At 40.8% G+C, this 27,680-nt stretch overlaps 1 protein-coding gene across 8 annotated transcripts in view; it reads left to right on the top strand.

Annotated features, from left to right (window-relative positions):
* The window catches only part of LOC111081473 (proton-associated sugar transporter A), a 235,664-nt gene that overhangs the window by 161,637 nt on the left and 46,347 nt on the right, over window positions 1–27,680 (top strand). For 2 of the 8 annotated variants that reach the window (XM_041594718.1, XM_041594719.1), the window contains 2 exons: window positions 25,733–26,080; window positions 26,136–26,365. The exons of 3 other annotated variants lie outside the window; for them this stretch is intronic. In XM_041594718.1, the coding sequence (XP_041450652.1) occupies window positions 25,733–26,080; window positions 26,136–26,365 (578 nt within the window). Of the gene's footprint in view, window positions 1–2,171; window positions 2,267–25,732; window positions 26,081–26,135; window positions 26,366–27,680 lie in introns of those variants that run through there. 3 more of the 8 variants (XM_041594724.1, XM_041594723.1, XM_041594726.1) reach the window with 3 other exon arrangements.

Genomic DNA, 27,680 nt, shown 5'->3' on the forward strand with positions numbered 1-27,680 from the left:
ACAAAATTTGAGTCAAATCGGCCCAGCCGTTCTAAAAATCAATTTTTTTTCGCGATAGATGGTTTTTATACCCGTACTCAAAAAAGAGTTAAGGGGTATATTAGATTTGTGGTAAAAGTGGATGTGTGCAACGCAGAGAAGGAAAATTTTCCGACCCCATAAAGTATATATATTCTTGATCAGCATCAATAGCCGAGTCTATATAGCCATGTCCGTCTGTCCGTCCGTCCGTCTTGATGAGCGCCTGGATCTCAGAGACTATAAGAGCTAGGGCAACCAAATTTGGTTTCCAGACTCAGTCAGTATATACATTTTTGAGCATGATTTTTTAGACTCCCCCTGCTACAAGTGTATTTCAAATTTTCGCCCCGCCCCCTTCCGCCCACACAAAGGACGAAAATCTGTGGCAGGCACAGTTTTAAAGATACGATAAAACTAAAAACGCAGTATCGTAGAGAATGCCCATATCTACCAGATTTCAGAATCTTAATCAGATCGGATCATAATTATAGCCAGAATGAAGAAACTAATTTTCAGTTGCTTCCCCTCCCCCTCCCGCCCACGACAACGCAACTCATTATCCTTCTCGCTCGCACACTCTGCCGCGTTCAATGCTCGAGCAACCCTTAGCGGAGGAGATGTAGAATCTAAATGGTACATGTACAATCTACATGTTAGATGTAGAATAGACATTGTAGATGAGATGTAGATAACAAATGTAGCAAAAAAATGTAAAATGTAAAATTTTTTTTTTTCTAAAATTCTAAAAAATCATGCTCATAAATGTATATACTGACTGAGTACGGGTATAAGTAGAGTCGCGTCCCCAGAAGCGACTCACACGTTCCTTCTCGTTCTTACGTAGAAAATTCTTCTGGCAAATACGAACTGAATAAAAATTTAAACAAAATCTGCCCAACCGTTCTCACGTGATGATGCACTATACATTTTTATCTACTCATTTTTATATATACAGATTAATAAAACATTCTAAAATATTTTGAATAAAAAATAAATTATTTTTTTTAAAATTAATTTTTAAGTCTTTTAACTAAAAAATTAAAGTTAAAAATGTATTTAATTACTCCGCTGGTTTATTTTCCAAAATAAAAAATATTAAAAACGAGATGGAACGTGTGAGACGCTTCTGGGGTCGCAAAATTTTTAAGCTTATGATTTTTATAAAATTTTAAAATATTTTACAATTTTGCTACATTGTTATCTTTATCTACATATAATATGTCGATTACACATCTAAAATGTAGATCCTACATACACAACGTAGATAATACATCATCTCCGAAAAAGGTCGCGCACTGCACAGAGCAGAGTCTGTGCGAGCAAGAAAGATAATAAGTACCGTGGTTTCATGCTGGAGGAGGTGGGAGAAGATTCGGCAACCTGGTAATTTTCTCGTATCTTTAAAATTGTGGCTTCCACAGATGTTGTGGGGAGGAAATTTATGAAATGCACTTGTAGCAGTGTTATATCACATGAGTCTGGAAACCAAATTTGGCTGCTCAGCTTTTAAAGTCTCTGAGACGGACAGACAGACAGAAATGGCTATATCGACTCGGCTATTGATGCTGATCAGGAATATATATACATTATGGGGTCGGAAACGTTTCCTTCTCTGCGTTGCACACATCCACTTTTACCAAAAATACAATACCCGTACCCGCGACTCTACTTTTATACCCGTACTCAGTCAGTATATATATACTATATGTGTACTATCAGACCCGCGCGCTTCGCTGCTTATTAAATAAATTTAATGTTTAGGAATTCATCGAAATTAAAAAATGATCATTTTGATGTAATGACATATTTTATTTATTGCAATGCTTTATAATAAACAATATTCTTTGTTTTGCCGTCGGTACAATGAATAATTAATGCCGAAGGTTTGCCTACTCGTGAGCACGCTACATACAGTTGACCATGTGAAAATACCGGATGCTCCAAATGTAAACAACAAATTTGCAACGACTGTCGTTCTGATTTATTAATAGTCATAGCAAAAGGAAGACGAATAGGAAATTTTAGTCGTTTGAAATCAAATGGCATGTCAGTCGGAATCATCGGAATTCTCGGAATTAAAACGTGTTCACCACAAAATTTCCCAGTCAAAATAGTTGCTTCAAGTAAATTAGTCATACCTTTTTTCACAGCAAGTCTTGTACCATTGCTAAGTCGTGGTGGATTAAGATTCCGCAGCATAATTATGGTGGCTCCCAATTTTTACTTGTAAACAGAATGGCGGCAATCCAGGTAAGTCCAATGAATTTAGAAATTCGACTGGATAATTTACAACAACATCTTGATTGATAATTGTATCAACCGACCTATACACAACCATTTCTCCTGGGATGGAATTCAAAATAGAGGCGTTGATCTCATTGACATCCTTATTTGTTCCGGCCAAAATTGCTTTTTCCCTCAAAAGTCACGGTTTCTATAATTTTGCACAATATTTGGAAACACGCTCTGAATCAAGTATTCCTACGATGACACAAAAGTCCAAAAATTAGTTGGAAGCGTTATGAAGCCAGAATTGTCAACGGGAAGTATGCGATTACCAATGTCTAATAGTTGTCTGGAAAACAAATCTGCTGAAGCATCGTTTTGCAATTGAACACGTACATTTGTAGTCAATCTAAGTGTTTTCACAGAGCGCCACAAATTAGATGTTTTCAAACACGCATTAATTTCATCAGCAGAAGTTCCTAGTTTGACTACAGGCAATGTTTGTCTGAAATCACCTGCTAACAATATCAATGCACCACCAAACAATCGATTATCTCCACGAATATCTTTCAACGTACGATTAAGTGCTTCCAGTGATTTCTTGTTGGCCATAGTACACTCATCCCATACAATTAGAGAGCATTGCTGCAGCACTCTCGCCATTGCAGATCTTTTTGAAATGTTGCATGTAGGATTATCGTCAGCCTTCATATTCAAGGGCACCTTAAGGGCAGAGTGCGCCGTGCGACCACCATCCAATAATGTTGCAGCGATGCCAGACGAAGCCAAAACCAATGCGATTCTACCTTGTGCTCGAATGGTAGCCAAAATAATCGAAATAACAAACGTTTTTCCGGTACCTCCAGCTGCATCCAAAAAGCTCTTCGATAGCTCGCAATATTTGGTCGTAAACCGTTCTTTGGTTGATATTTAACCGTGGCTCATTGTTTTGCACAAACGCATTAAACTCGGCACGATCATACTGCTGTTCACGATCCAGTTCTTTGTTGAAAAGGTCGTGTATATCACGATTAGGCGCTGTCATACCTAATTGAGCTAATGCTTTGCTTGCCATCTTCAAGCAAAGGTCTTCAATAGCAATTAATGCTTCGTTGTAAATTTCCGGCGTATAGTCCATGTTTGACGGCGCAATCGATGTAAAAAATCCTGACAAATGATTTTGATGTTTTTGCCACAATTCAATTGGCTTTGCTGGACTGCACGTGGCTAAAATAATTGCAAAAAGTGTCCGAATTTGATGTGGACTTGATGACAATGCTGCATCTTCAAGTGTAAGATCCCAATGCATGTCATTCTCAAGCATATTTAATCGTTCGCATGCTTTGCGATACGTCCCACACAATTCTTCATCAACAGCTCGCAAAGATTCAAATGATGTTGGTCCACGAACATTTATTAGCAAAAATCGCAAATAATAACACTCTTGATTGTTAGGATGAACTGTATAAATTCGTCCTATCGCATCTGAGTGAAACAATACTGGCTGACCATGAACGGCTTTTCCGCGTCTTCGCCTTTGAAAAACTTTTGACGAATTATTCCACGTATACTATTCGGGTACTTCAGCGTATAGCAATGTTTTCGCAAAATCATCTGCTTGACACAACGAAAAAAATGCAGTTAGAGTTGTTGCTGGTGGTTGCGCAGCTCTTCGCATTGCATTTCCGGGTTTGAAAAAAACGCGTTGACCGTTTTCAAGTTGAACAGCTAAATGATCTACAGTTGGATGCTTATCATGGATCGGGAATGATAATATGCGCCATACTGCTTCATTTGAACTGATGTATCTGCCCATTTGAAATTGAGTGATTTAATCGGTAACATTAGCAACTGCTCCAAAAACAGCCATATCACTGCCCTTGTTGATGTATTTGCAAATGTATTTAATAGATTTAATAGATAACCCACTGATTATCAATCTCCAAATCTTGATTTTTAACTCTCAAAGTTACCGATTGGCCATTATCTTCAGTTGATCGACGCCGATATTCGGGATATCCATCGTTGCCCGTCAACGTCTCCTGTATCGGAGAAAAAGTTTTGGAAAAAGTTTGGAGCATTTCCATTCAACCATACAGGGTTAATTTAAATTCAACGCACCACATGGACCGTGAATCATATTTTTGGTGACCACTTCAAACAATTCAGGATCCACTGTCGGATCTGGAATTTCTGCCGAAATCACATCGTCAATTTGATTCGGCCTTATTTTTTCAATCAGCCAAATGCCATTTAATCGAATACATCCAACATTAAACAGACAATTAAATCCATGAGTGATTTCAATTTTTGGCCAACAATCAATAATTCCGAGTTTTCTTCCCATTGCGGATTACACGTGAAGGTGATGAAGAGGTCTGGTCGACCGTAATGGCGAACGTATGACATCGCATCTTGCGCGTACTCAAACATATGACGTGGACTTCCAACATACGATGACGGTAATATTATCATAATTCCAACGTTTTGTGCATTACCATCGTTGTTAATGGCATCACGCAAATGAACATACTCTTCGGAACGTAATTTGGCTTGGTTTAATCGAAGAAAATTTAACCGTTCCGATTCAATTTTTGAATACATGTCAACAATATACTGGTGGAAAAGTGCTCTACACCTCAATATGTGGTTGTCTTGATTTTGCCGTATCTGCAGCCTGTATGCGTAATAATTCATAGCACTAACTTTCTTTGTTCCTTCTCGACCGTTTACTGGATTTATCATTTTAGTGTGGAAATTATAGCCATCTTGTCCGCTCCAAAACAATATGGGATATTGTAGTGCATCATAATAGCGATGAGTCTCGGATACACGTTCAAGTTGTTCATTTCTACGATGAAGCACAATATCACGATTATTAAATTGCTCACCAACTATGACTATTGCCACTTCGTCAACTGTTTGTGCATTTAAACGCCTTGCATGTTCGCCAACCGGTGTTTTATCAGCTCGAATAACAATTTTATGATCGTCAGATGGCATTCGATCAAGCGATGTTTTGAAAACCTGAACCAATTCGTTGTGCTCATGGAACATATTTTGCAAATCGAAAATAATTTGTCTCCGCGTGTTGGTAATAATGGCACACCGACGATCAGCTTCGTCTTCCGCGTTCCCGATAAAATATAATTGGAAAAATTGGTGGTCTGCGTTGTCAACAAAGAGCCAGCTCGATGGTATATTTGACCTTGAATCTGAATAAAATATATGATAGAATGAGAAAAAACGTACAATTTGCATAAACAAAACTATTTAATTACCTTGAACGTTGGCATGAAGATGTCTCTTATAATATTTGTGGCGCCAAAAGATGTCATTTGAAAACTCGAATTATACTTTCATATATTGTTCAAAAAATGATTAGACTCAGGTGTCCATCCATTAAGTAATGTGCTCAATGGTTGTGGTGGGCTGCTTAATACAGGCAATTTCACTTTACCACTCGCACAGCACATCCCATCTGCTTCACCTTTAAATTGTAATGCCTGACAATGGCAACAACGGTCGTTCATTGGACCAATTATAATTTGCCTATGAGAAGCGTAATCGGTGACACTACTGTACGCGAACGCAACACCTTGTAGATTTTCAATATCACGACGTTCACTTGCAGTTGTTGTTGCATCATTGTTCCGTTGATTTGAACGGGACCTTGCTATGCGTAGACGATTATTTTCATTGCGATTGCAATTGCAATTTTTTCAGAAAACAAATTTTCACACAAAAAGTTATAAAAAACAAAATCTATCATCAAATGTTCTGTTCTACAGAATGACACAAAATGAAATGAAATGGGCGTTCAAACACACATTTTTAGACCAAATTTGAGATTTTTTTTTTGATTAATTATTAATTTTTGTTGAACCTATTTATAGAAAAGTGAAAACTTTTGTAAAGAAAGAATGCCGCATACTCTGGCTATCATTTAAAAAAAACCGCATGCAATTTGGTGCACGCTTTGCGGAGAAATGAAATGAAATAGGCGTTCAAACACACACTTTTGGACCAAATTTAAGATTTTTTTGATTCATTTTTAATTCTTGAGGAACCTATTTATAGAAAAGTACAAATTTGTTTGTGCAAACCAGGTCACATTCTCTGGCTATCATTTAAAAAAAAACAGCATGCAATTTGGTGCACGCGTTGCGGAGATAGCCGCTTACACACAGATTTTTTTCTACAAATTTATAGTATAAAACATTTTTTTTTTAATCTGTTAACTTTATATACAATGTCAATTCCACATCTGAAATGTATATTCTACATACATAATGTAGATTCTACATCTTCTCCGCAAGAGGTCGCGCATTGCATAGGCCGAGTAAGAGAATCTGTAGCTTGGTTTCGTGCTAGAGGAGATGGGGGAAGCAACTGAACATTAATTTTCTCTATTCTGGCTATAATATTGATTCGATCTAATTCAGATTCAATCTGGTAGATATGGTCATTCTCTACGATACTGCGTTTTTTTGTGTAATCGTATTTTTAAAATTGTGGCTGCCACAGATTTTCGTCCTTTGTGGGGGCGGAAGTGGGCGGGTAGAAATACACTGGTAGCGGTGTGATATCACATTAGTCTGGAAACAAGGTTTGGTTGCTCTAGTTCTTATAGTCTCTGAAAACTAGGCACTTATCAGGACGGACAGACGGATAAACAGAAAGACAGACTTAGACTCGGCTATTGATGCTGATCAAGAATATATATACTTTATGCGGTCGGAAACGTTCCCTTCTCTGCGTTGCACACTTTAACTTTTACCACAAATATAATATACCCCTTAGCACTATGAGTACGGGTATAAAAACGTTTTAGTTCCTTGAGGGGAACAAAAGTCCGATTTTGTCGAGTAGTGTAATGCGACCGATCAGCCTAACGAATCTGGAGAAAAAAGAAGAAGAGCAACAGCGCGATAGTAAAAAAAATATATTTAAATTAATGTTGTTCGGAGCAGCCGCTAGCAACGAATGCACGCTCGCTCTTACCGTCAAACGCTCACTCCCTAGATCTAGCCCGAGTGCATAGCGTTGAGCGGGCTGAGTGAGTTGCATTGCTCTTGAGAATGAGGGAGTCGAAAACGTGAGAGCAAACGGAACGGACTAATATAGTCCAACGACCCTTGAAAAGTAGATATATATTCAGTAACCCTTCGCCATAAAACACACGGATTGAATTTTTCGTTTGTCAAGAATGAAGACAACTTTGTTAAGTTTCTTTCTTTCTTTTTTTGGAATTTATTCAAGCGGTCGGAAAAGTCCGACAGCTCACAACAAATGGAAATACAAATTTGTATGTCATTCCATTTACTAAAGGGAACATATATGAAACCAAACTTCAAAAAAAGCAAAATAAGCAATTCCGAGTGGTGTCTAAATGACACCAAGATTTACTACAAGCGCCTACAAACAAAAAATCATCAAGGGCCTGCAAGTGCTACTGAAAGACATAGAACCGGCCATCGAACTATAGACTCTGGGCCATTTACAATCAGTAAAAAAGACGCATCCGACGCGTAACTACGGCACGCTCTCCCAATACACCAAACGAAAGTTCAACTTCAAAAATCACACCTGACGTATTTTTCGAAAAATCAGCCAGGTGAAAACGTCGAAACAGACATTTCCCAACCCGTGCCACTTCTTATAATTACAAAGTAAATATCTTTTGACGAAACTTAGACTTAAATACAAAAACTCATATAAAAAAGTGTGAAAATGTTGAAATTTTATTCAAAAGCATTAATGTTTACATTTTGTATGGGCAAAAATGAAACTTTGAAATTCAATTAAAGAAGAACCACTTCCGACTGCACAATAATTTCTGCACTTAATTCTTGACAAATTAAGCACCACAAGTGCCTTTTTTTCGGAATTTTAGGAGCCTTAAATCGAACATTTACCAAAGAAAGACTAAAACGAGAAGGAACGTGTGAGTCGCTTCTGGGGACGCGTCTCTACTTATACCCGTACTCAGTCAGCATATATGTACATTTTTGAGCATATAATTATTTAGAATTAAAAAAAAAAATTTTACATTTTACATTTTATACCCGTACTCAAAAAAGAGTTAAGGGGTATATTAGATTTGTGGTAAAAGTGGATGTGTGTAACGCAGAGATGGAAACGTTTCCGACCCCAAAAAGTATATATATTCTTGATCAGCATCAATAGCCGAGTCGATATAGCCATGTCTGTCTGTCCGTCTGTCTGTCTGACCGTCTGTCTGTCTGTCTGTCTCGATGAGCGCCTAGATCTCAGAGACTTTAAGAGCTAGGGCAACCAAATTTGGTTTCCAGACTCATGTGATATCCCACTGTTACAAGTGTATTTCAAAATTTCGCCCCGCCCCCTTCCGCCCTAACAAAGAACGAAAATCTGTGGCAGGCACATTTTTAAAGATACGATAAAACTAAAAACGCAGTATCGTAAAATGTAAATTTTTTTTTATTCGTAAATTCTAAAAAATAATAAGCTCAAAAATGTATAAATTAAATATTATTTATCCCGTTTATATGTACCGGCGGCGAGGGTTACGTTTTAAAGTTTATTACCGGCACGACTGGCTCGGTCAAGTATGAGATTAAATCTGAAGTACAAGAAATGAAATATAAAATGATATTCTTAAAGTTGCCCCCCAGACGGCAGCGCTGCCCATGCAGCGGGCCGACGTTCTGCAACCTCAGCGCCTCGAGCCGACGGTCCGCTCTCCAGCGGATGTTTATGCAACAATGTAACTTGAGGACCCCCGTCCACTTGAGTCAGCATCAGAGGTCTTCCACTTCTGGAATTCCGCTGATACCCTGCAGCTGGTGGGGAGTGTTAACTACTCCCCCTCTTAAAGGGCGGGCGTCCTCGCTGCTCTCAATCCGTCTATCATCTCCTTGATTTGCCTCGCATCTCTCTTCCTATTGAGGTGGAATCTGAGGTAGATGATTCCCCCCAATGCTCCGCACAGAGCCATGCCCAGTCCAAACGCGTGGAGCGGGCTGAGCTTGGCCATGGTGGCCTGCTCGACCTCCTTGATGTAGTTGAGGTTGTCCTCGCTGAGCTGGTGTAAGAACGGGAGGCTCAGGATAGTCTCGTGCCCGGAGATGTTCAGAGCGGGTACTGATGCGATGCCTGGAAATCGCTGTTGGATGTTATTGCGATTTCGGAATCGGGTGCCATTTACGGTTGCGCAGTCATTGAAGGTGATGAGCTGCGTTCCGGCGGTCGTAACCACCGTGTCCGAGTCACAGCTGATCTTTGCCGGCCGGTTATTGACGATGATCATGCCGTCGTCGACGAGGGTGATGGGCTCCAGATGGCTCGGTTGCGAAAGGCAATGAGCGGTGCCCCCGGAGTGTAATCCCTGGGCACAGGAACCTCTTACTTCCTTTTTGCAGAACGTGGTGGTGGTTGTGGGGGCGCAGCTCGTGACGGCCCACACCTGGTTTCCGCACTCAGCTACAATGTTCTCTGTCAGCTGCAGTACCTTTCCGTCGTGCTCAACCGGGAATATCGTCACCTTTCTACAAGCTATGCTAACTCTAGGGTATTCTATTATAAAGTGGATTATGTTATTAGATTGTAGGATTTTAATCTTAGATACTTCTAGTAGGTTTGCTACTGTGACCCCTGTGAATTGGTCAGTGAGAACAGATTCTATGTCAGTGTGATCTAAAATGGCCGGGTTCACTACGTTGGCCTTTGCCAGGGTTATAGTGAGCATCAGGTTGCCTATTTCTGTAATAAGAATTCTGTTTCTAGCGAGCAAAGTCTCGTACAAGTGGGCTGTGTCGATTTGTGCCTTTTTTTCTATGCTGATGATCTTGTTTACCAAGCTAGTGAGTGAATTTAATTGGTTCTGAACCTTGGTGTTTATCTGAATTTGCCTATTGTTTGCTTGCACCAGTTGTGCTTCTGTAAACCTGGTGTTTTCTAAATCGGACGCGTCTGGCGTGCCGGCCACTACTTTAAGGGCGGTTCCCAGGAAGTCTAGACTTCTCGCCAGCCTGTGGTGGATACTGATATCGGACAACATATCTCTAATGTGATTGCAGTCCGCGTCTAGCAACTGTCTCATGTGCGATTTTGGGAATAGGTCCGCCATTTTGGCGGTTTTCCTCGACAAAGCGACCATATTCGGTCAGATTTGCCGTGTGCTTGACGTAATCAAGCCCTTCCCATATCAGTACCGTTCCGTCCGTGATGGGAATGTAATTTGAGTTTGAGTAGTCGGTGACGCGAGCCGCGACTATGGTGAGGATGTGAAGTACCCAGATAACCCTGTAGATAAAAATACGTATGAAATATGGGGAATAAAACTAACACAACACCGCCACCAATCGTTTTCCTTAAGCCTAGTCGTAGTGTCTACCAATAACAGCTATAATTCCTTCACCAAATTAACTTATATTTAGTCGGGATATCTATCTGAGGTTGTCCTTATGGACCACCCTCCTCTAATTAGGACTGTTGTCCCCAAGTCCGCTTCAATTGTTTCTTCGACATACAAGGGGGAGAGCTTATTCCCCAGGCGTCTGTTGGTTTTAACCAACACCTTCTCGCCTACACTGAAGTTTCTGTTTTGCCGTGCTTGGTTGACTCGATTGTTTTGTACAATCTGGGCCTTTTGCACTTTGTTCTGAACTTCTTTGTTACTTTCTGCAGCCACTGCATGCAGGATGTCGATGGGTCTTTTGTCGGTGACCGAGTGCACCGATCTATTGTATTCCGCCGTTGCTTGAAGGAATAGGTCTACCGTGTCGGTGATTCCCTTGGCCATTTTAAGGCACCTGGCGATTTCCACGAGTGTACTATGGAATCTTTCCACTTGTCCGTTCGATGTACTGTGGAGGGGTGGCGCGTTAGCGATGCGGACCCCGAAATTGTTGTGCAACAGCGATCTGATGGTCTCTGAACTTAGTGATGGTTCGTTGTCACAGTAAATCTGTTTGGTGTTGGGAAAAATGTTCATGAGTTGTAAGAGGGGAGTCTTAATATCCGCTATGGTGCGGGAAGCTATAGGCTGTACTATGGCAAATTTGGAGAATTTGTCCACGCATGTCAGAAAATATTTTCTGTCCGTCGAAAATATGTCGACATGAAGCATTTCTCCCGTGAACGAGGGGACCGGTATCGGCCCTAGCTCCTGTTTCTTAGGGTGCCTGTCGTATTTTGCTTTGGAGCAAATTTTGCAATTCATGACCACTTCGCTTGCGAGTTTCGTCATTTTTGGGAAATAGTAGTCGGACATGATTTGTTTGACGTTTTCTTGAGCGGCTCTATGGGCCCGGTTGTGCTCGACGTTGATAATTTCTCTTTTTTCATTATCGTCGACAATGTCGGCGACAAGATTCCTGCAATGCCAGAATTTCGTCGCCGGAAAAGATTTTACTAGTTCATGCTGTATGAAAGCTAGAACTGGGAGTTCGCAATGGATTGCGTTCACAACTTGTGGGTTCACCAGAGACTTGACGGTCTCAATTAGAGCGTCCCTGTTTGGGAAATGTATTATGTGGCGCGTTTTTTCCCCAAAGAGCACAAACATTTGCTTCAGGGGAAAGCGCGCCTCTTCCAGAATGATCTGGTTCCTGAAGCAGTTTACAGGTTTTTCAGACGATTCTATCGTGTAAGTCATTGAAACTTCACTGTGGATCGTTGCTGCGTCTGAGCGCGGTGCGCTGCTTCCAGCGCGTAAATATTCTGCCGGGACAGTGCGTCCGCGACGAAGTTTTCTTTCCCCGGCTTGTAGAATAGCCTGGCGCCGATTTCATCGATTCGCGCCTTCCAACGCTTGATTTTTGCGTTGGGGTTCCCCTCTGACACCGCGAACGTGAGCGGCTGGTGATCAGTAAATACGTTTATTTCTTTGACGCCATAAATGTAATGGCGCAACTTTCCCAAGGCCCATACAATCGCTAACAGCTCTCGCTCGTTAGTGGCGTAGTTCAGCTCACAGTCCTTGAGGGTCCTTGAGATCATTGTGATCGGTCGACCCCCCTGAGACAGTACCGCTCCGATGCCGTAAGCAGAAGCGTCGGTGGTCAGATCGAAGGGCTTTTTGTAATCTGGGTACATCGGCATTACGTTTTCCGATGCCAGAATGTTCCTAAGTTTCTGGAACGCCCGTCTTTGATCTTCGTTGAAGATAATGGGGGTTTTTTTAGACTTATATTTGCTAACTGAACCGTTTTCCCCTTTTAGGATGTTTGAGAGAGGGCGGGCGATCGCCGCGAAATCTTTCACAAAACATCTGTAGTAGCTTGCTAGGCCTAAGAATGATCTTAGCCCGAATAGCGTTGTTGGCTCGACGTACTCCTGGATGGCTTTCACCTTTTCCGGGTCCGTTCTTGTGCCTTCGCTAGTTACAATAAAGCCAAGGTATTCTACGCTTGTCTTAAAGAACTGCGACTTCTCTTGAGCCACTCTCATGTTGGCATCATAGAGGCTTTTCAGTACCCAGTCGACGTGTTTAACGTGCTCGTCCTGAGACTTGGAGAATATGATTACGTCATCGACGTAAACATAACATGTTTTGCCGATTTGTTCGCGCAAAACGTCATCGATTGCCCTCTGGAAAATGCTGCCAGCATTTCTTAAGATCGAAGGGCAGTCGGCAAAACTCATACTTCCCTCCATTTACGGAAAAGGAAGTTTTTTCCCTGTCGCGTTCCGCCAAAGTTATTTGGTGGTACCCAGATTTCAGGTCAAGAGTAGTGAAGTACTTTGCAGTACCTAAATTTGCCAATATCATTGAGATGCATGGCATGGGGTATTTGTCGGCTATCGTTTTCTGATTGAGCTTCCAAAAGTCCATTACGAGACGTTTCTTCTTATTGCCCTTCTCATCAGTGCCTTTTTTGTCGACCACCCATATCGGGTTGTTATATGGCGACCTTGATTTCTGTATGATTTTGTCCTTCAAGAGGCTTTTAACCTCGGCATCGACAAAATCAGCTCACCCCATCGGGTAGGGGTAAAGCTTGGAATAAATTGGTTCGTCGTCCACTGTGCGAATAGTGGCCACGACCGAAGTGTTATAGGGCAGCGACCCGTTAGGGTCGGCAAAGGCCTTGTTTCTTTTCTTCAGCATTTGCATGAAGCTTGCCTTTATGGCAGCAGGTGCGTCGATGTCAACAACGTTAGTATGGTTGACATCTGTGCACTCATGGAACTTGATTGTCTCGGTTGTGTTGCCGAAAGTGAGCGTTCCATTTCTCAGAGATAGCGTGGCCCCTACCTGCGTGAGCAGGTCAGGCAATGATGCCATCAAAGGTTGTTAATGTTTTTAGTAGAAAAAACGGCGTGATTTTGCCGAATATTGACAGGGGACATTTCTGTGTAATGTTGTTGGACCCGTTAATAGAGTGAACGGGGAACGGTGATTCAACCGGGGTAACGCCAGGAAGCCACATGAATGGCTTGATGTAATTTTTGGACGCACCCGTGTCGATCAGAAGTTTTATGTTGACCCCTGCTACTTTCCGCCAAACGAATGGCAGCAGGAGCATCCCCTAAAAAATTAACCGAGTCGCTCTCGTATCCGAGTTCGGCGTCGGCCTCTATTTCTGCGACCGCCTCAGCGGCGGCCTCAGTGTAGGCCGCCGGGACCGGTCACTTGAGGTGGCAATGTGTTCCACCCTCTGCCGCCAGTTTCCTGACGTGCGCTCTGACGAATTTGGTTTTCTTCCGAAACCGCTGTCGCGCTTACCCGTCCCCCCTGGCTTTTGGTAAGCCGTGGCCTGTCTAAATTTGGAGGATGAAGGGTCTACGTCCATTGGCTCGGGGGCCTGGCCCGTAGCTCTTTGTTGTTGATTCGAGTTGCCCTGGCTCCTAACATAATGAGGGCTCTTAAACGAATTTGGGTCTTGCGGTCTGTTTTGCCTCCCGTTACCCTGTTGTGGCGCTTGGTAATTGCGCTCGCCTGTTCGGAAGGATTTTTCTTCTATGGCCTTTGCGTAGTTCGCAGCCAGAATGCTGCGATCTTCGCTGGATTCCGCCGACTGGGCTAAGGCCAGTGCGGTTGGCAAATCCTTTGGCCTCGCCGGAAAGACTGCTGCCTTCAGGGGCCTTCTCAAACCTGATATGAACACCTCTAAGGCGTCTTCCCTAGCTTTTTGGTTGAGCACATCCGCTGCTTCTGCGGTGCGCATCATCACGTTTTTGTTGGTGATGAGGGAGACCTGTTTCTCTATTGCGTCATAGTAGTCAGTTAGAGACAGGTTCCCTTGTCTCATGGTTGCCAGCCTCTGCTGGATCACCCCTACAGGCGTCTTATCTGAATAAGAGCTGTCTAGCCTGTTTATTATGGCCTTAAAATTGAGCACTGTGTTGAAGGACGACAACACATTGTTCGCTGCTCCTTTAACCTTATTCCTAATGATGCCCGTGGCCATGAAGTGTTTGGAGCTGCCTTGGTAAGGCTCGAACACCGAATACGCGGCCATAGCTGCCTGGCGCCAACCGACGTATTCCAGCTGTTTGCCGTCAAAGTCTGGTAAAGACTTGACCATGTCCAAGCACTGATCGCATTGGACCCCGGGAAGAATTTCCGCGCTCTTTAAAAACCTCTACTACCGGCACAGATGGTCCTGCGCTCGATTGGTTAACTTGTTCCCGCAGTGCGAGCATTTCCGCACGAAGTGCAGTAGCTTGGCCCGCTAGGGCTGCAGCCTCTTGTGCTTGGGCTGCAGCCTGGTTTGCTTGGGCTGCAGCCTGGTTTGCTTGGGCCACCTCGTCTTGTAGTCGCTCTAAGTGAGCCTGAAAACCTTTGGCTTGATTATCTAATGCGGCCTGTAAGGCATTGTTGAATGACGTCACGTCCATGTCTTTTGGTTTTTCTTTTGCTGGTCGACTGTCCAGTGCTGTTAAATGGAGCCCCTCTATGAGGGAACTAAGGCTATCGTCACTGTCGCTGTCGCCCTCCCTATGGCTCATGTGGTGCGATTTGTTTCGGCAGAACTACCCTATAAAGGTTTATCTTACGTTCCTAATTCTTAAAAACGCGGGTCGAAGGGTGTTTGCTCATTCGCGGTTTACTTTAAATTTTGACCAAAATTTGCCAAAAATAGCGGATCTTTCGCTGTTATCGATACTTATTGCGTTATCACTGACATAGGAAATGTTAACACATGAAAAATTCACTTACATGTTCTCTGATTGTAGGGTGAAGGGAGTCTGATCTAGCCCCTGCCTATTGGTCTTCGGTTGAGCGTCGGGAGCCTTTCACGCTGAGATGGTTGGGCTGGGCGAGGGAATTCCCTGCAGCCCGCGTAGACTTTTGTTGATTTTTGGTAAGGTGAGGCGAGGGAGGGCCCTTCAGCCTATTTTTTCCTTCGTAGATATTGGGTGGAAGCGAGGGATTTCCCTACAGCTCCTTGTGTTTGTTCCTCTGGTGTCAGCTCCCGCGTAGTTGGGTGTTTTTTTGTAATTTTTTTTTTTTTTGATTCTTAATGCTTGGTTGTAGCGCACATGAAACAGAAGTATTTTTCAGTAGCCCTTTTGGTTTTGGCGAAGAACAAAAAAAAATTTGCACACACTGATGTATTTTTTTGGGCAGGGGTTTGACAACCAAAACTTCTCACTTATTTTTTCTTTAATTTTTCATTCCTTTTCTGTTGATTTGTTTGTGCCCACAGGGAGCTTTTTTCTTTTAAGGGCCACTAGGGTTTGACAACAAAAAAAACTTCTCACTTATTTTCTTTTTTAATTTTTCATTCTTTTTCTGTTGATTTGTTTGTTCCCACCGGGAGATTTTCTTTTGGGCCACTAGGGGTATCTTTCTTATTTCACTGACACAAGTAAAAACATGAGATGCACTCGTTGGTATGTTTTCCACTTTTATTATTTATTTCGAATTTTCTTTTGATTGTTGAATTCTTCAGCACTTTTTATACTCGCGTTAACTTGGGTTCTTTTGACCCGTTGGGCGCCAATTAAATATTATTTATCCCGTTTATATGTACCGGGGCTCGGCCACCGGCAAGGAAAGACGAGATTACGTTTTAAAGTTTATTACCGGCACGACTGGCTCGGTCAAGTATGAGATTAAATCTGAAGTACAAGAAATGAAATATAAAATGATATTCTTAAAGTTGCCCCCCAGACGGCAGCGCTGCCCATGCAGCGGGCCGACGTTCTGCAACCTCAGCGCCTCGAGCCGACGGTCCGCTCTCCAGCGGATGTTTATGCAACAATGTAACTTGAGGACCCCCGTCCACTTGAGTCAGCATCAGAGGTCTTCCACTTCTGGAATTCCGCTGATACCCTGCAGCTGGTGGGGAGTGTTAACTTATATACTGACTGAGTACAGGTATAAGTAGAGTCGCGTCCCCACAAGCGACTCACACGTTCCTTCTCGTTATTCTTTAAATTAATTTCTAACTAACTTACATTAAAATCAATCTTTACCGCGGGTGCATGCCTAATAATTGTGTAAAACCACAACTTATTCAATAAATTTTGTGCGTCGGTTAGTCGTGTGTTTGTGTTGTTGCTTTTCGTAAGTACGCCCTCTCATTACATTTAGCCGCTCTTTGTCGTAGTTATTTCCGCCTATCACTCTCTCTCTATCACCTAACTCTCAATATCTGTTCTTTCTCTCTCGCTCTCATAACTTTCTGTGCAGTAACGCTCTCACTTGTAAGCTGTTGCTGCAACCACTCTCCTCTCTTATCTTTCGCCTTAAGCATCGCTCTAAGCAATTGCTCTGCACATTGGTCTGATTGCTATTTGTTTTAAACTTTTTTTCTCGAAATAAAAAAAATTAAAGACATCATTATGGAATTTGCTGTCGTCTGTGCCAAAAAAAAAACCTGCAAGAATCAGATCACTCATGACCAGCCCAATATCCCTTGCTGGCAACGATCGCTGCTGGTGATGCAGATTCGGGACCCGAATGCGTCACTTCGGAAAGTATGCAGTTAGAAATGTCTGTAGCATCCGTGTCCGTCGAGACCGAACCCAACTCATTAACTTTACCATTAGTTTCGCAGTCACCTGCTAATAGATGTCCAGCACCACCGGATACTGCCATCATAGTAAGAAGGCCTGTGGTGCCAAAACTGGTGGGAGTCCCACCAAAGCGATAAGTTTTTGTTTCGCGGCTGAGCCTGACCTCACATCCAATGATGTAACCGCTTTTATACAAAGTAAAATAATAGCCAACGGCTTAGAGGTGGAAAAATTTTACTTTTCTTACTCCAGGGAGATATCTTCCTTCAAGATAAACGTCTCCCCGACTCAATTCGACACCATTTGTTCCGCCAAGTTTTGGCCGAAGTATTTGGTAGTCAAAGAGTTTAAGGATAAGAAAAAGAATAGCCCCCCCATAACTCTTCCTAATAGTGGGACCAGTGCTCCATCTTTACCCTCATCTTCCACCTCAACTTCTACCCATCCAAAAAAACTAACTTCCTCTCTTTTAGTTACCTACCAGAATGCTAGAGGCTTGCGTAGTAAGCTCAGCACTCTTTTTCTTGAGAGTCTCGCATTCTCGTCCCATGTTCTTGTGTTTACCGAGACCTGGTTAAAGCCGGACAGCCTTAGTTCCGAAGTTTTGGCAGGTCGGTACACAACTTTTAGAAATGACCGTTCGTCTCGACGTGAAGGTGGGGAACAGTAAACAGTACAGTATTGCAGTGAACTCAAACTTCACGTCGGAACATTTCATGGTCCAGGTTCAACAAGACCTGAAATTCCTGTGCGTAAAACTGATTCTCCCAGGCTTTTCCATTTTCATTACTTGCTCGTATATTCCACCTTCCTCGGATATCCTAATATACGAGCATCACCTGTCAGCTTTAAAAACTGTTTCTTCCTCGTTATTAGATAAAGACCATATGATAGTTCTTGGTGATTTCAATTTGCCAGGTACTGTTTGGTCTTTGGTAAACGAGTCTAATAACCTTGTGCCCACGTCACGACATGACTTTATGGACGGCTTGCTAGACCTATCCCTCTCTCAAGTCAACCATCTGAAAAATTCCTTGGGTCGATTGCTTGATCTGTGCTTTGTTTCGGATCCGACCATAGCGTTGCTAACCCGAGCCCTTCCGCCCGCTATACCTTAAGACTCCTACTATCCTACATTCGATGTTACGGTCGATATTGGACCTAGTGTATTGGATCTATTGTGTAAGATATCTGAACGTGTCCGCTGCTTTCGTAAAGCCGAGTGCACTGACGTTTTGAAAGGCACAAACTTTTTTTATAATGTACATGACACATTTTTTGATTCTTGTGTCCCCCTTTCTGGTTCGGTTAGATCTGGTAGGATTCCTTGGTTTACCAAAGAGTTATCCAGTCTAAAAAACTTAAAATAAAGACTTTATAAAAAATATCGAGAAGTTGGTTCTCTCTCTTCGCTCTCTCGCTATGTAATAGCTCGGTCAAATTTCTCCGTTCTTAACGCTCAATGCTATAAAAACTACCTATCTCGATGCAGGATACGGATTTTCACAGGAGCCCAAACAGCTTTACAGCTTCGTAAATAGTAAGCGTAGAACGTCCGCACATCCATCCTCGCAATCATTTCTCAATATGTCAGTAAACAATGATCAGGCAATTGCCGATCTTTTTGCCAAATTTTTCCAAACAACCTATTCTCATGAAAGCTACTCTGGTCAGCCGTATCTATACAGTTTAGCAAGGTCGAATGGCATTTTCAGCCCCTTTTTAAATAAAAGCTCACTGCTTCATGATCTTCGACTAGTTGAGCCGGTGTTTTCACCAGGTCCTGACAAAGTTCCCGGCTGTGTACTCAGGTACTGTGCCGACGCTCTGTATGGACACCTGCTTAAACTATTCTCCCTATCCACTAACTCTTCATGCTTGAATGGCATTTTCAGCCCCTTTTTAAATAAAAGCTCACTGCTTCATGATCTTCGACTAGTTGAGCCGGTGTTTTCACCAGGTCCTGACAAAGTTCCCGGCTGTGTACTCAGGTACTGTGCCGACGCTCTGTATGGACACCTGCTTAAACTATTCTCCCTATCCACTAACTCTTCATGCTTCCCCCCATCTGGAAGGAATCTTTTATTATTCCGCTGGTATATCTAAGTTATCCGCTATTCCTAACATTTTTGAAAAGCACGGATTTAGAAAGCGACGATAAACAACCACACATTTATTAGAGTTTACCTCTTTTAGCATTAAAGGCTTTCAAGGTAACTTGCAGACGGATGTCATTTACACTGATTTCAGCTAAGCATTCGATTCTGTAAACCATTCCCTCCTAGCACAAAAACTTGACCTTTTAGGGTTTCTGCCTAGTCTTTTGAGATGGATTTACCATCTCAAGGTAGGATGACCTACCTTCGTTCTAGGTCGCAAAGAGTCTTCTTTAAAAACTCTTTCTCTTCACCTATTAAGGTTACTTCTGGAGTACCACACGGCAGCCATCTAGGCCCCCTACTATTCACACTCTTTATTAATGATCTGCCTTCAGTATGAACAAACTCTCGAGTACTCATGTATGCGGATGATGTTAAACTTTGTGTCCAGTATAAGGACATATAATTTTACTCTCGCTTGCAATCAAATCTCAATAACTTTCAGTCATGGTATTGTGCAAATATGTTACACCTAAATGCTCCGAAATACAAAGTAATGAGAATTTGACGACCTCTATATAACGAAGACTCTCTATATCTCGCTTGTTCGTCCGATTTTAGAGTACTGCTCTTGTGTATGGTGCCCCCAGTACAAAGTACACCAGGACCGTATAGAATCAGTCCAGAAAAACTTTTAACTTTTTGCTCTGCGTGGCCGTAACTGGGATGCAGGTGTGAGACTGCCATCTTACCCTCGTAGATTGCTTTTAATAAATCTTCCAACCTTAGTTTTTTTTATATACCCGTACTCAAAAAGAGTTAAGGGGTATATTAGATTTGTGGTAAAAATGGATGTGTGTAACGCAGAGAAGGAAACGTTTCCGACCCCATAAACTATATATATTCTTGATCAGCATCAATAGCCGAGTCGATAGAGCCATGTCTGTCTGTCCGTCTGTCCGTCTGACCGTCTGTCCGTCTGTCTGTTGTGTTGAGCGCCTAGATCTCAGAGACTATAAGAGCTAGGGCAACCAAATTTGGTTTCCAGACTCATGTGATATCCCACTGCTACAAGTGTATTTCAAAATTTCGCCTCGCCCCCTTCCGCCCTAACAAAGAACGAAAATCTGTGCCAGGCACATTTTTAAAGATACGACAAAACTAAAACTAACGCATTATCGTAGTGAATGATCATATCTACCAGACTGCCAAATCTGAATCAGATCGGATCATTATTATAGCCAGAATGAAGAAATTAATTTTCAGATGCTTCCCCTGCCCCCCCCAGACGACGACAACACAACTCATTTTCCATCTCGCTCGCACACTCTGCCGCGTTCAGTGCGCGAGCAACCCCTAGCGGAGGAGATGTAGAATCTAAATGGTACATGAATAATCTACATATTAGATGTATAATATACATAATATATGTAGATGTAGATAACAGATGTAGCAAAAAAATGTGAAATGTAAAATTTTTTTTTTAATGCTAAAATTCTAAAAAATCATATGTTCAAAAATGTAAATACTGACTGAGTACGGGTATAAGTAGAGTCGCGTCTTTAGAAGCGACTCACACGTTCCTTCTCGTTTTTTTTATTATTACGGGATTTTATTTATCGAATCTTCCCTATTAGAGACTTACGACAAGTATACAAATCTTAGCCTAATATATTTATTTAATTAGTTACACTTAATTACTTAGAGTACGTCTCTAGCTAAGTATTATTGCTGGGTAGGGAGGTCTCTTCGCCGGAGTCGTGTATGGCTAGTGTGCCAAGTTAAAGACTGCTCAAGTCTATTAGGATGGGCTTGAAGCTTGGCCTGGTACTTTGCATTCGTTTTGGCAATTTCATCTTTAACTGATCCTACATTTAAGTCTTTATGGATATTTTCATTCCGTATGTACCATGGTGCCCCAGTGATAGTTCTAGTATCTTCGATTGAGCTCTCTGGATTATTTCTAAATTACTAACGCAAGCATTTCCCCATAGCTCGGAGCCGTATGTCCAGATGGGTTTGAGAACTGCATTGTACAAAAGCACTTTGTACTCCAGTTTTAGTGGTGAATGGGTGTTTATTAGCCAATGTAGATTACTAGCTTTAAATTTAAGTAGATTTCTCTTCGCTTCGATGTGCTTATGGATGTGCTTATGGAGGGCAAGTTTGTCTGTTTAACGTGAAGGTGACATGCTTGCACTTTTGCTCATTTGCATGTATCCGCCAGTCTGCTAGCCATTTTTTTAAGGCCACAAGATGAGATGATAAGTGTTCCGTGGCCCTTCTTGGGCACTTGGAGCGACTTAATATGGCAGTATCGTACTGCTAAAGTTCTTTGCTGTAGGTATGACTCCAATATTCCATGGATGTTCTGTGGAAGTAATATTTTGATCTTGTGGATTAAGCCATCTAACCAAACGCGTTCGAAAGCCTGGGCGACATCCAGAAAAACAGCGGAGCAATACTCCCGTCTTTCAAATGAATTTCGTATCTCAGAGGTTATACGGTTTACTTGTTCAATGGTTCCGTGTTTTTCGCGAAATCCAAATTGGTGAGTCGGGATGGCACCGTTGATGTGTAGGTGTTGTTTGATACGATTCAGGAGCAGCTTTTCAAATATCTTTGATAGGCAAGGCAGTAGGCTGATAGGTCTATATGATGATGGCTTGGACTTTTTTTTCCGGCTTTATGGATCATTGTGATGACTGACTCCATTCTTGAGGATAATAGCCCCATTTCATCATGCTGTTGAATATCACAGTAAGGAAATACACTGCACAGCTCGGCAATTCTATGAATCCACTTTGAACATTGGCTGGGGAATTTTTTTTCTTTTTATTATGTTCATAGCTATTTTGACTTCGAAGCACTTATCGTTAAGTCCATCTATTATGTCATTGATTTGGACTGTTGGTTCGATTCCTTTGATAACCACTTGTAATCCTTTGCTACTTTTAAGTTGGTAGGTGTAGTAATTCATTTTTTCATTTTCGAGGTATTTCGCAACTGATCGATAGTTTTGTTCGTCATTGACTTGTATTTTTGTTTCATTTATATTACCCCTTTTTATGGACGTGACATAGAATGTGTTTGCGCCAATTGTATCAGTTATTTTTTTGACCAGTTCAGCACAATTTGCCTGTCGAACATAAATAGGTGGCAGTCTTAATTTTTTGGCCTTGGGTGTTTGGGCGATCTCATCTTCATTTGGGACACTTAGTATCGCAAATCTATTGTTTGCTAGTGCCTTATGTGGCACAGTGTTCTCGGTTATTTTAGTTATTTTAGCTGCATTATTGTTCTTCACATTTTGTAGGCTCAATTTTCTTTTGATTTGCACATAGCGATCGAGCCCATTTTGAACTAACGCTCCGTTAGCGTTTTTTGAACTTATTGGTTGGGTGAGGTGGGGCTTGTCGCAGTGGGTCGACAGTATCGGGCACTGAGCAATTGCAGTGGTTGTTGTTGTGGTTGTTGTTGTGGTTGTTGTCGTTGTTGTGGTCGAAGACACAGTTTTGAGCGAGGGCATTGTACTAGTTGTTGTCGATATTAGCAAATCGCTGAGCACTGAGCACTCCATGACCCACTTTGCAATGCAGGGGAGAGAGAGCGTGCTCTCTCCTCGTTCACTTGCAGTGATGCAGTTTTTTTTGGTACTGCTGCCTTTGGCGAGCGTATAGAGAAGTACGCATTGTTTTTTGCTTGCGAGAGCCGACGCTCGTCTTGTTGTTGTTGCCGGGCTTGGCTCATTTTGGCTTTGGTTACAGTGCTTGTGCTCTTTACCGAGCTGGTGCTCTTAAACGTTGACATTTGTTCTTTTCTATTATTTCTATTAATCTTTATTACTCGATTGGATGGTATTCATGGGCAGCACGATCACTAGTACCCATGCCTACCCCGAGCGCTTTTTCACGAATTAATTTATGATTAATCGCGATTAATTGATTTAATTGATTTAAAATACGTCTGTAGTCGTTGACGGTTGACGACCAACCTTAGTTAGTCGTAGGAAAATTCTTGGGGTTATTTTTATGCACAACCTGATCAAGGGTGACGTAGATAGCCCTGACTTGTTGAGCCGCATAAACTTTACGATTCCTATTAGATCTACTAGAAACTTTATTCCTTTGTGCCTTCAGCATTGTATTCCTTGCTCCAACTTATTCCTTGCTCGGACTTCAATTCCCTCTACCACCACTAATTCCCTTCCTCTTCTTAAATAATACTAACATACCTTTCCCCTAAGTAGTAAAATTTCTTAGCTATCTTTGCATGATTAGCTCTTTAGTTTTCCTCGAATTATAGTCTATCACTTATCGTTCGTAAAAAAAAATACCCCACAAAAATCATAAATTTTGCATTTGAAAGCTTAATATTTCCCACACGGTAAGCTGAAACCACAAATACTTAGTCCAATTTATAGATGCACATTGGGTTGGGCCAATAACACTACTCGACAAAATCGAACTTTTTTTTTCCTCAAGGATCCAAACCGACTTTTTCTGATAGATATGGGGATTTAAAATTTTTTAAAGAATTATGGTTTTTTTTCTATCGCAGAACTTTTTTTTGAAGACATTTTTGAAGTCTGGTATTTTTTTTTTAAGCTTTTTTCAGAGGTAGCGATAGTTTTTTTCACATAACTTTAATATCTTACGTCTGGTTGTACAGAACTTTGCTATTTTGAAAAGGTAATTAAAACAGCTAGAAGTTGAGCCCAAATACTTTGTGATTTCAGCTTACCGTCTGGGAAATAAAAAGCATTGAAATGCAAAAATGATGATTTTTGTGGGGTATTTTTTACGAAATTTTGACTTTAAAAACTCAGGAAAAGTCGAAAAAAATTGGGAACAAAGGAACGCGATCAGGTACCAAATGTACAACCCTTGCTCGTTTGCAAATTTTAAAAGATTTAAGCAAGCACAAAACGGTTTAGTAACCTTTTCACACTGGTGAAATGGCTGGTCATCATTTATTTGTGGGATGGTCCGCAAGGTTTTGCCATGGAAAGGGCTATAAAGGGAATTTTCAAAGCTTGGCAAACCTGATATTTTGAAAATCCGTTAATAACACTAGTTAACACGATTTTTCCTCAAGGAACAAAACGAACTTTTTCTTAAAGATTTGGGGCTTAGAAATGGTTTGATGATATTTTTTTTTTCTATGGCAGAACTTTTTTTTGAAGAATTTTTGAAAACTGGTATTTTTTTTTTAAGCTTTTTTCAGAGGTAGCGCTTGTTTTTTTCACATAGCTCTAGTATCTTACGTCTGGTTGTAAAGAACTTTCCTATTTTGAAAAGGTAATTAAAACAGCTAGAAGTTAAGCCCAAACACTTTGTGATTTCAGCTTACCGTCTGGGAAATAAAAAGCATTGAAATGCAAAAATGATGATTTTTGTGCGGTTTTTGTTACGAAATTTTGACTTTAAAAACTCAGGAAAAGTCGAAAAAAAATTATATCTTGTGTCCTCTATTTTTTTGTGTATAGGTGCGTTAATTTGGCGTCGTTAAAGGTATCGCTCTTTACAACCAGACGTAAGATACCAGTTTTCAAAAATTCTTCATAAAAAAGTTCTGCCATAGAAAAAAAAAAAAAATATCATCAAACCATTTCTAAGTCCCAAATCTTTAAGAAAAAGTTCGTTTTGTTCCTTGAGGAAAAATCGTGTTGACTAGTGTAATTTGACCAACAAATATTGTTTTGTTCTTTGTTATAGCCATATGATATTAGACATTGCTAACTCACATGCTGAAAAAATAAAGATGGCCTTATGGGGAATGCCTGCAGTCAGAGCGAGAGAACTATATGCGTCAAGCTGGCTGCCCAGTTAAGCTACAGCAGCGCTGCGGCAGAATTTGTCGAAAATTTTTATTTGCGGATACAATTTTGCTGGCTTGGTGTCTGTGTTCTGCTGGAAAACATCATTGTGTGTCAAGTAGTGCCTCAGTTGTTCTACTAAAAGCCATTAGACGTGTCTAGAGACGGCTACGAACAATAGTGTTGCATTTTGTCTCTAGAATTATCCCTCTCTACGCAGCAAAATTCTCTAAGTCTAATGTCATATGGCTATTAGTAAATATGATTATACATTTTTTTTTTCAAATTTTTAGTGTAATGTTTGGCGGTTGCTACCACGAAAAAAAAATACACATTTTTTCGCTCAGCCTACTGCACATATTAGCTTTTCAGAATGGCAAAAGCCAGATGTAAGATACTAGATTAAAGTGAAAAAAAGAAGAGCTACCTCTTAAAACATCATTAAAAAAATACAAAATTTTTTTAATTCTTTATAGAAAATTCTGCCATAGGAAAACAATTTTATTAAGCTATTTTAAAGCCTCATTGCCCATTCTTTATAATATTTACATTTATTACCTATCAGAACATTTTTTACCTAAAATTCATCTTATATACCTTTGTTAATTCCAAGGACTTCTTTTGGTGCCAAATGGTGAAAGTTTGGGTTATTGGTTTGGTGACGAAAATCAGTACCCGTCTAATGCATTTTCTGTAAGCAACATTACACAAAATGGGACTCACACGATGCATAGCTCTTCTAAGAATTCCCATCCTTGGGGAATTTTTTTTACTGTTTTGGGAACAGTTCTCCTTGACTTTGATGCTGATGCTTGTCAAAGTCCTTCAAGAGCGTACTTACTAGACGTATGTGTTCCAGAAGATCATGCCAAGGGTCTTTCTACTTTCACCATTATGGCAGGACTGGGAGGATTTTTTGGATATTCAATGGGAGGCCTTAATTGGGATGAAACAGAAATTGGTAAGCAAATTAAAACATTACCTACATTAGATTAATACTTATATAACTGATTCAGGTCGCCGCTTGGGAGGACATGTCAAAGCTGTTTTCACAATAATAACTTTTATATTTGTCGCTTGTGTTACATTAACAATTACCAGCTTTTCTGAAATACCCCTTTGGGCACTATCGAGTTCAGAAAACAGTCACTATCCAAAGGAAAAAGAAGAGTCAGAATTGCCTCTTTCAACTTATGGTGCAGTTGACATTGAAGTACCTAGCATGCGCGCTGAAAATAAGAAACAGGTAAACACATTTTATTATTTTAAATTTTCTGAAATTTGTAAGAACAAATTATTATTTCTGTATTTTCGGGAAGAAAAAAAATTGTTTGAAATCGGTGAACGTTTGAGGCACCGAGGTAAAAATATTCGTTATTGGCCAAGTTCTTCTTTACAGATTAGTACTCAGACGCGCTAAGTTTTCCATCGACCGAACCAGGGATGATATTCGTATGATATTCGTATAATAGTGCATGCCTGTATTTCGGTCGAACAAAAATTTCGCAGCAGGCGTTGCGCAGACCGGTACTCAGTTCGGAAAAAGACAAGCCGATAGATACTATCTCCATCTCGAGCAGAATATAGAATTATTCTATCTTTCGTAGTCCAAAATACACATATAAACACATTAAAAATGGAGGGAAACAAGGGCAAGCCAGCTACAAAAATGCAAAAATGAAGACAAACTAAAAATAACACTACTCGACAAAATCGAACTTTTTTTTTCTCAAGGATCCAAACCGACTCTTTCTGATAGATATGGGGCTTTAAATTTTTTAAAGAATTATGGTTTCTATGGCAGAACTTTTTTTTAAAGAATTTTTGAAGTCTGGTATTTTTTTTTAAGCTTGTTTCAGAGGTAGCGCTTGTTTTTTTCACATAACTCTAGTATCTTACGTCTGGTTGTAAAGAACTTTGCTATTTTGAAAAGATAATTAAAACAGCTAGAAGGTTAGAGCAGCTAGAAAAAGTCATTTTGGTCCACAGCAGAAAAAAAAAGTTCAATTTTGTCGAGTAGTGTTATAGGAAAATTATGATTTATTAATCTCATACCCAGTACTTATTTTAATCATTTAAAAATAAATAAAAAAAAAATTTTAAATGCATTTCTGTGCGGCAGGATCGGATTTATCCAATAATATCCATTGTCGTTCTCCAGCTCCACAGCGCCCACAAAGAAGCCATTTTGCTTGCTTTAATGCAAAATTTGAAATTTTAAAAGATTTAAGCAAGCACAAAACGGTTTAGTAACCTTTTCACACTGGTGAAATGGCTGGTCATCATTTATTTGTGGGATGGTCCGCAAGGTTTTGCCATGGAAAGGGCTATAAAGGGAATTTTCAAAGCTTGGCAAACCTGATATTTTGAAAATCCGTTAATAACACTAGTTAACACGATTTTTCCTCAAGGAACAAAACGAACTTTTTCTTAAAGATTTGGGGCTTAGAAATGGTTTGATGATAATTTTTTTTTTCTATGGCAGAACTTTTTTTTGAAGAATTTTTGAAAACTGGTATTTTTTTTTAAGCTTTTTTCAGAGGTAGCGCTTGTTTTTTTCA

This window comes from Drosophila obscura, unplaced genomic scaffold (genome assembly GCF_018151105.1).
Source record: "Drosophila obscura isolate BZ-5 IFL unplaced genomic scaffold, ASM1815110v1 contig_36, whole genome shotgun sequence".
In the NCBI taxonomy this organism is placed as follows: Eukaryota; Metazoa; Arthropoda; class Insecta; order Diptera; family Drosophilidae; genus Drosophila; species Drosophila obscura.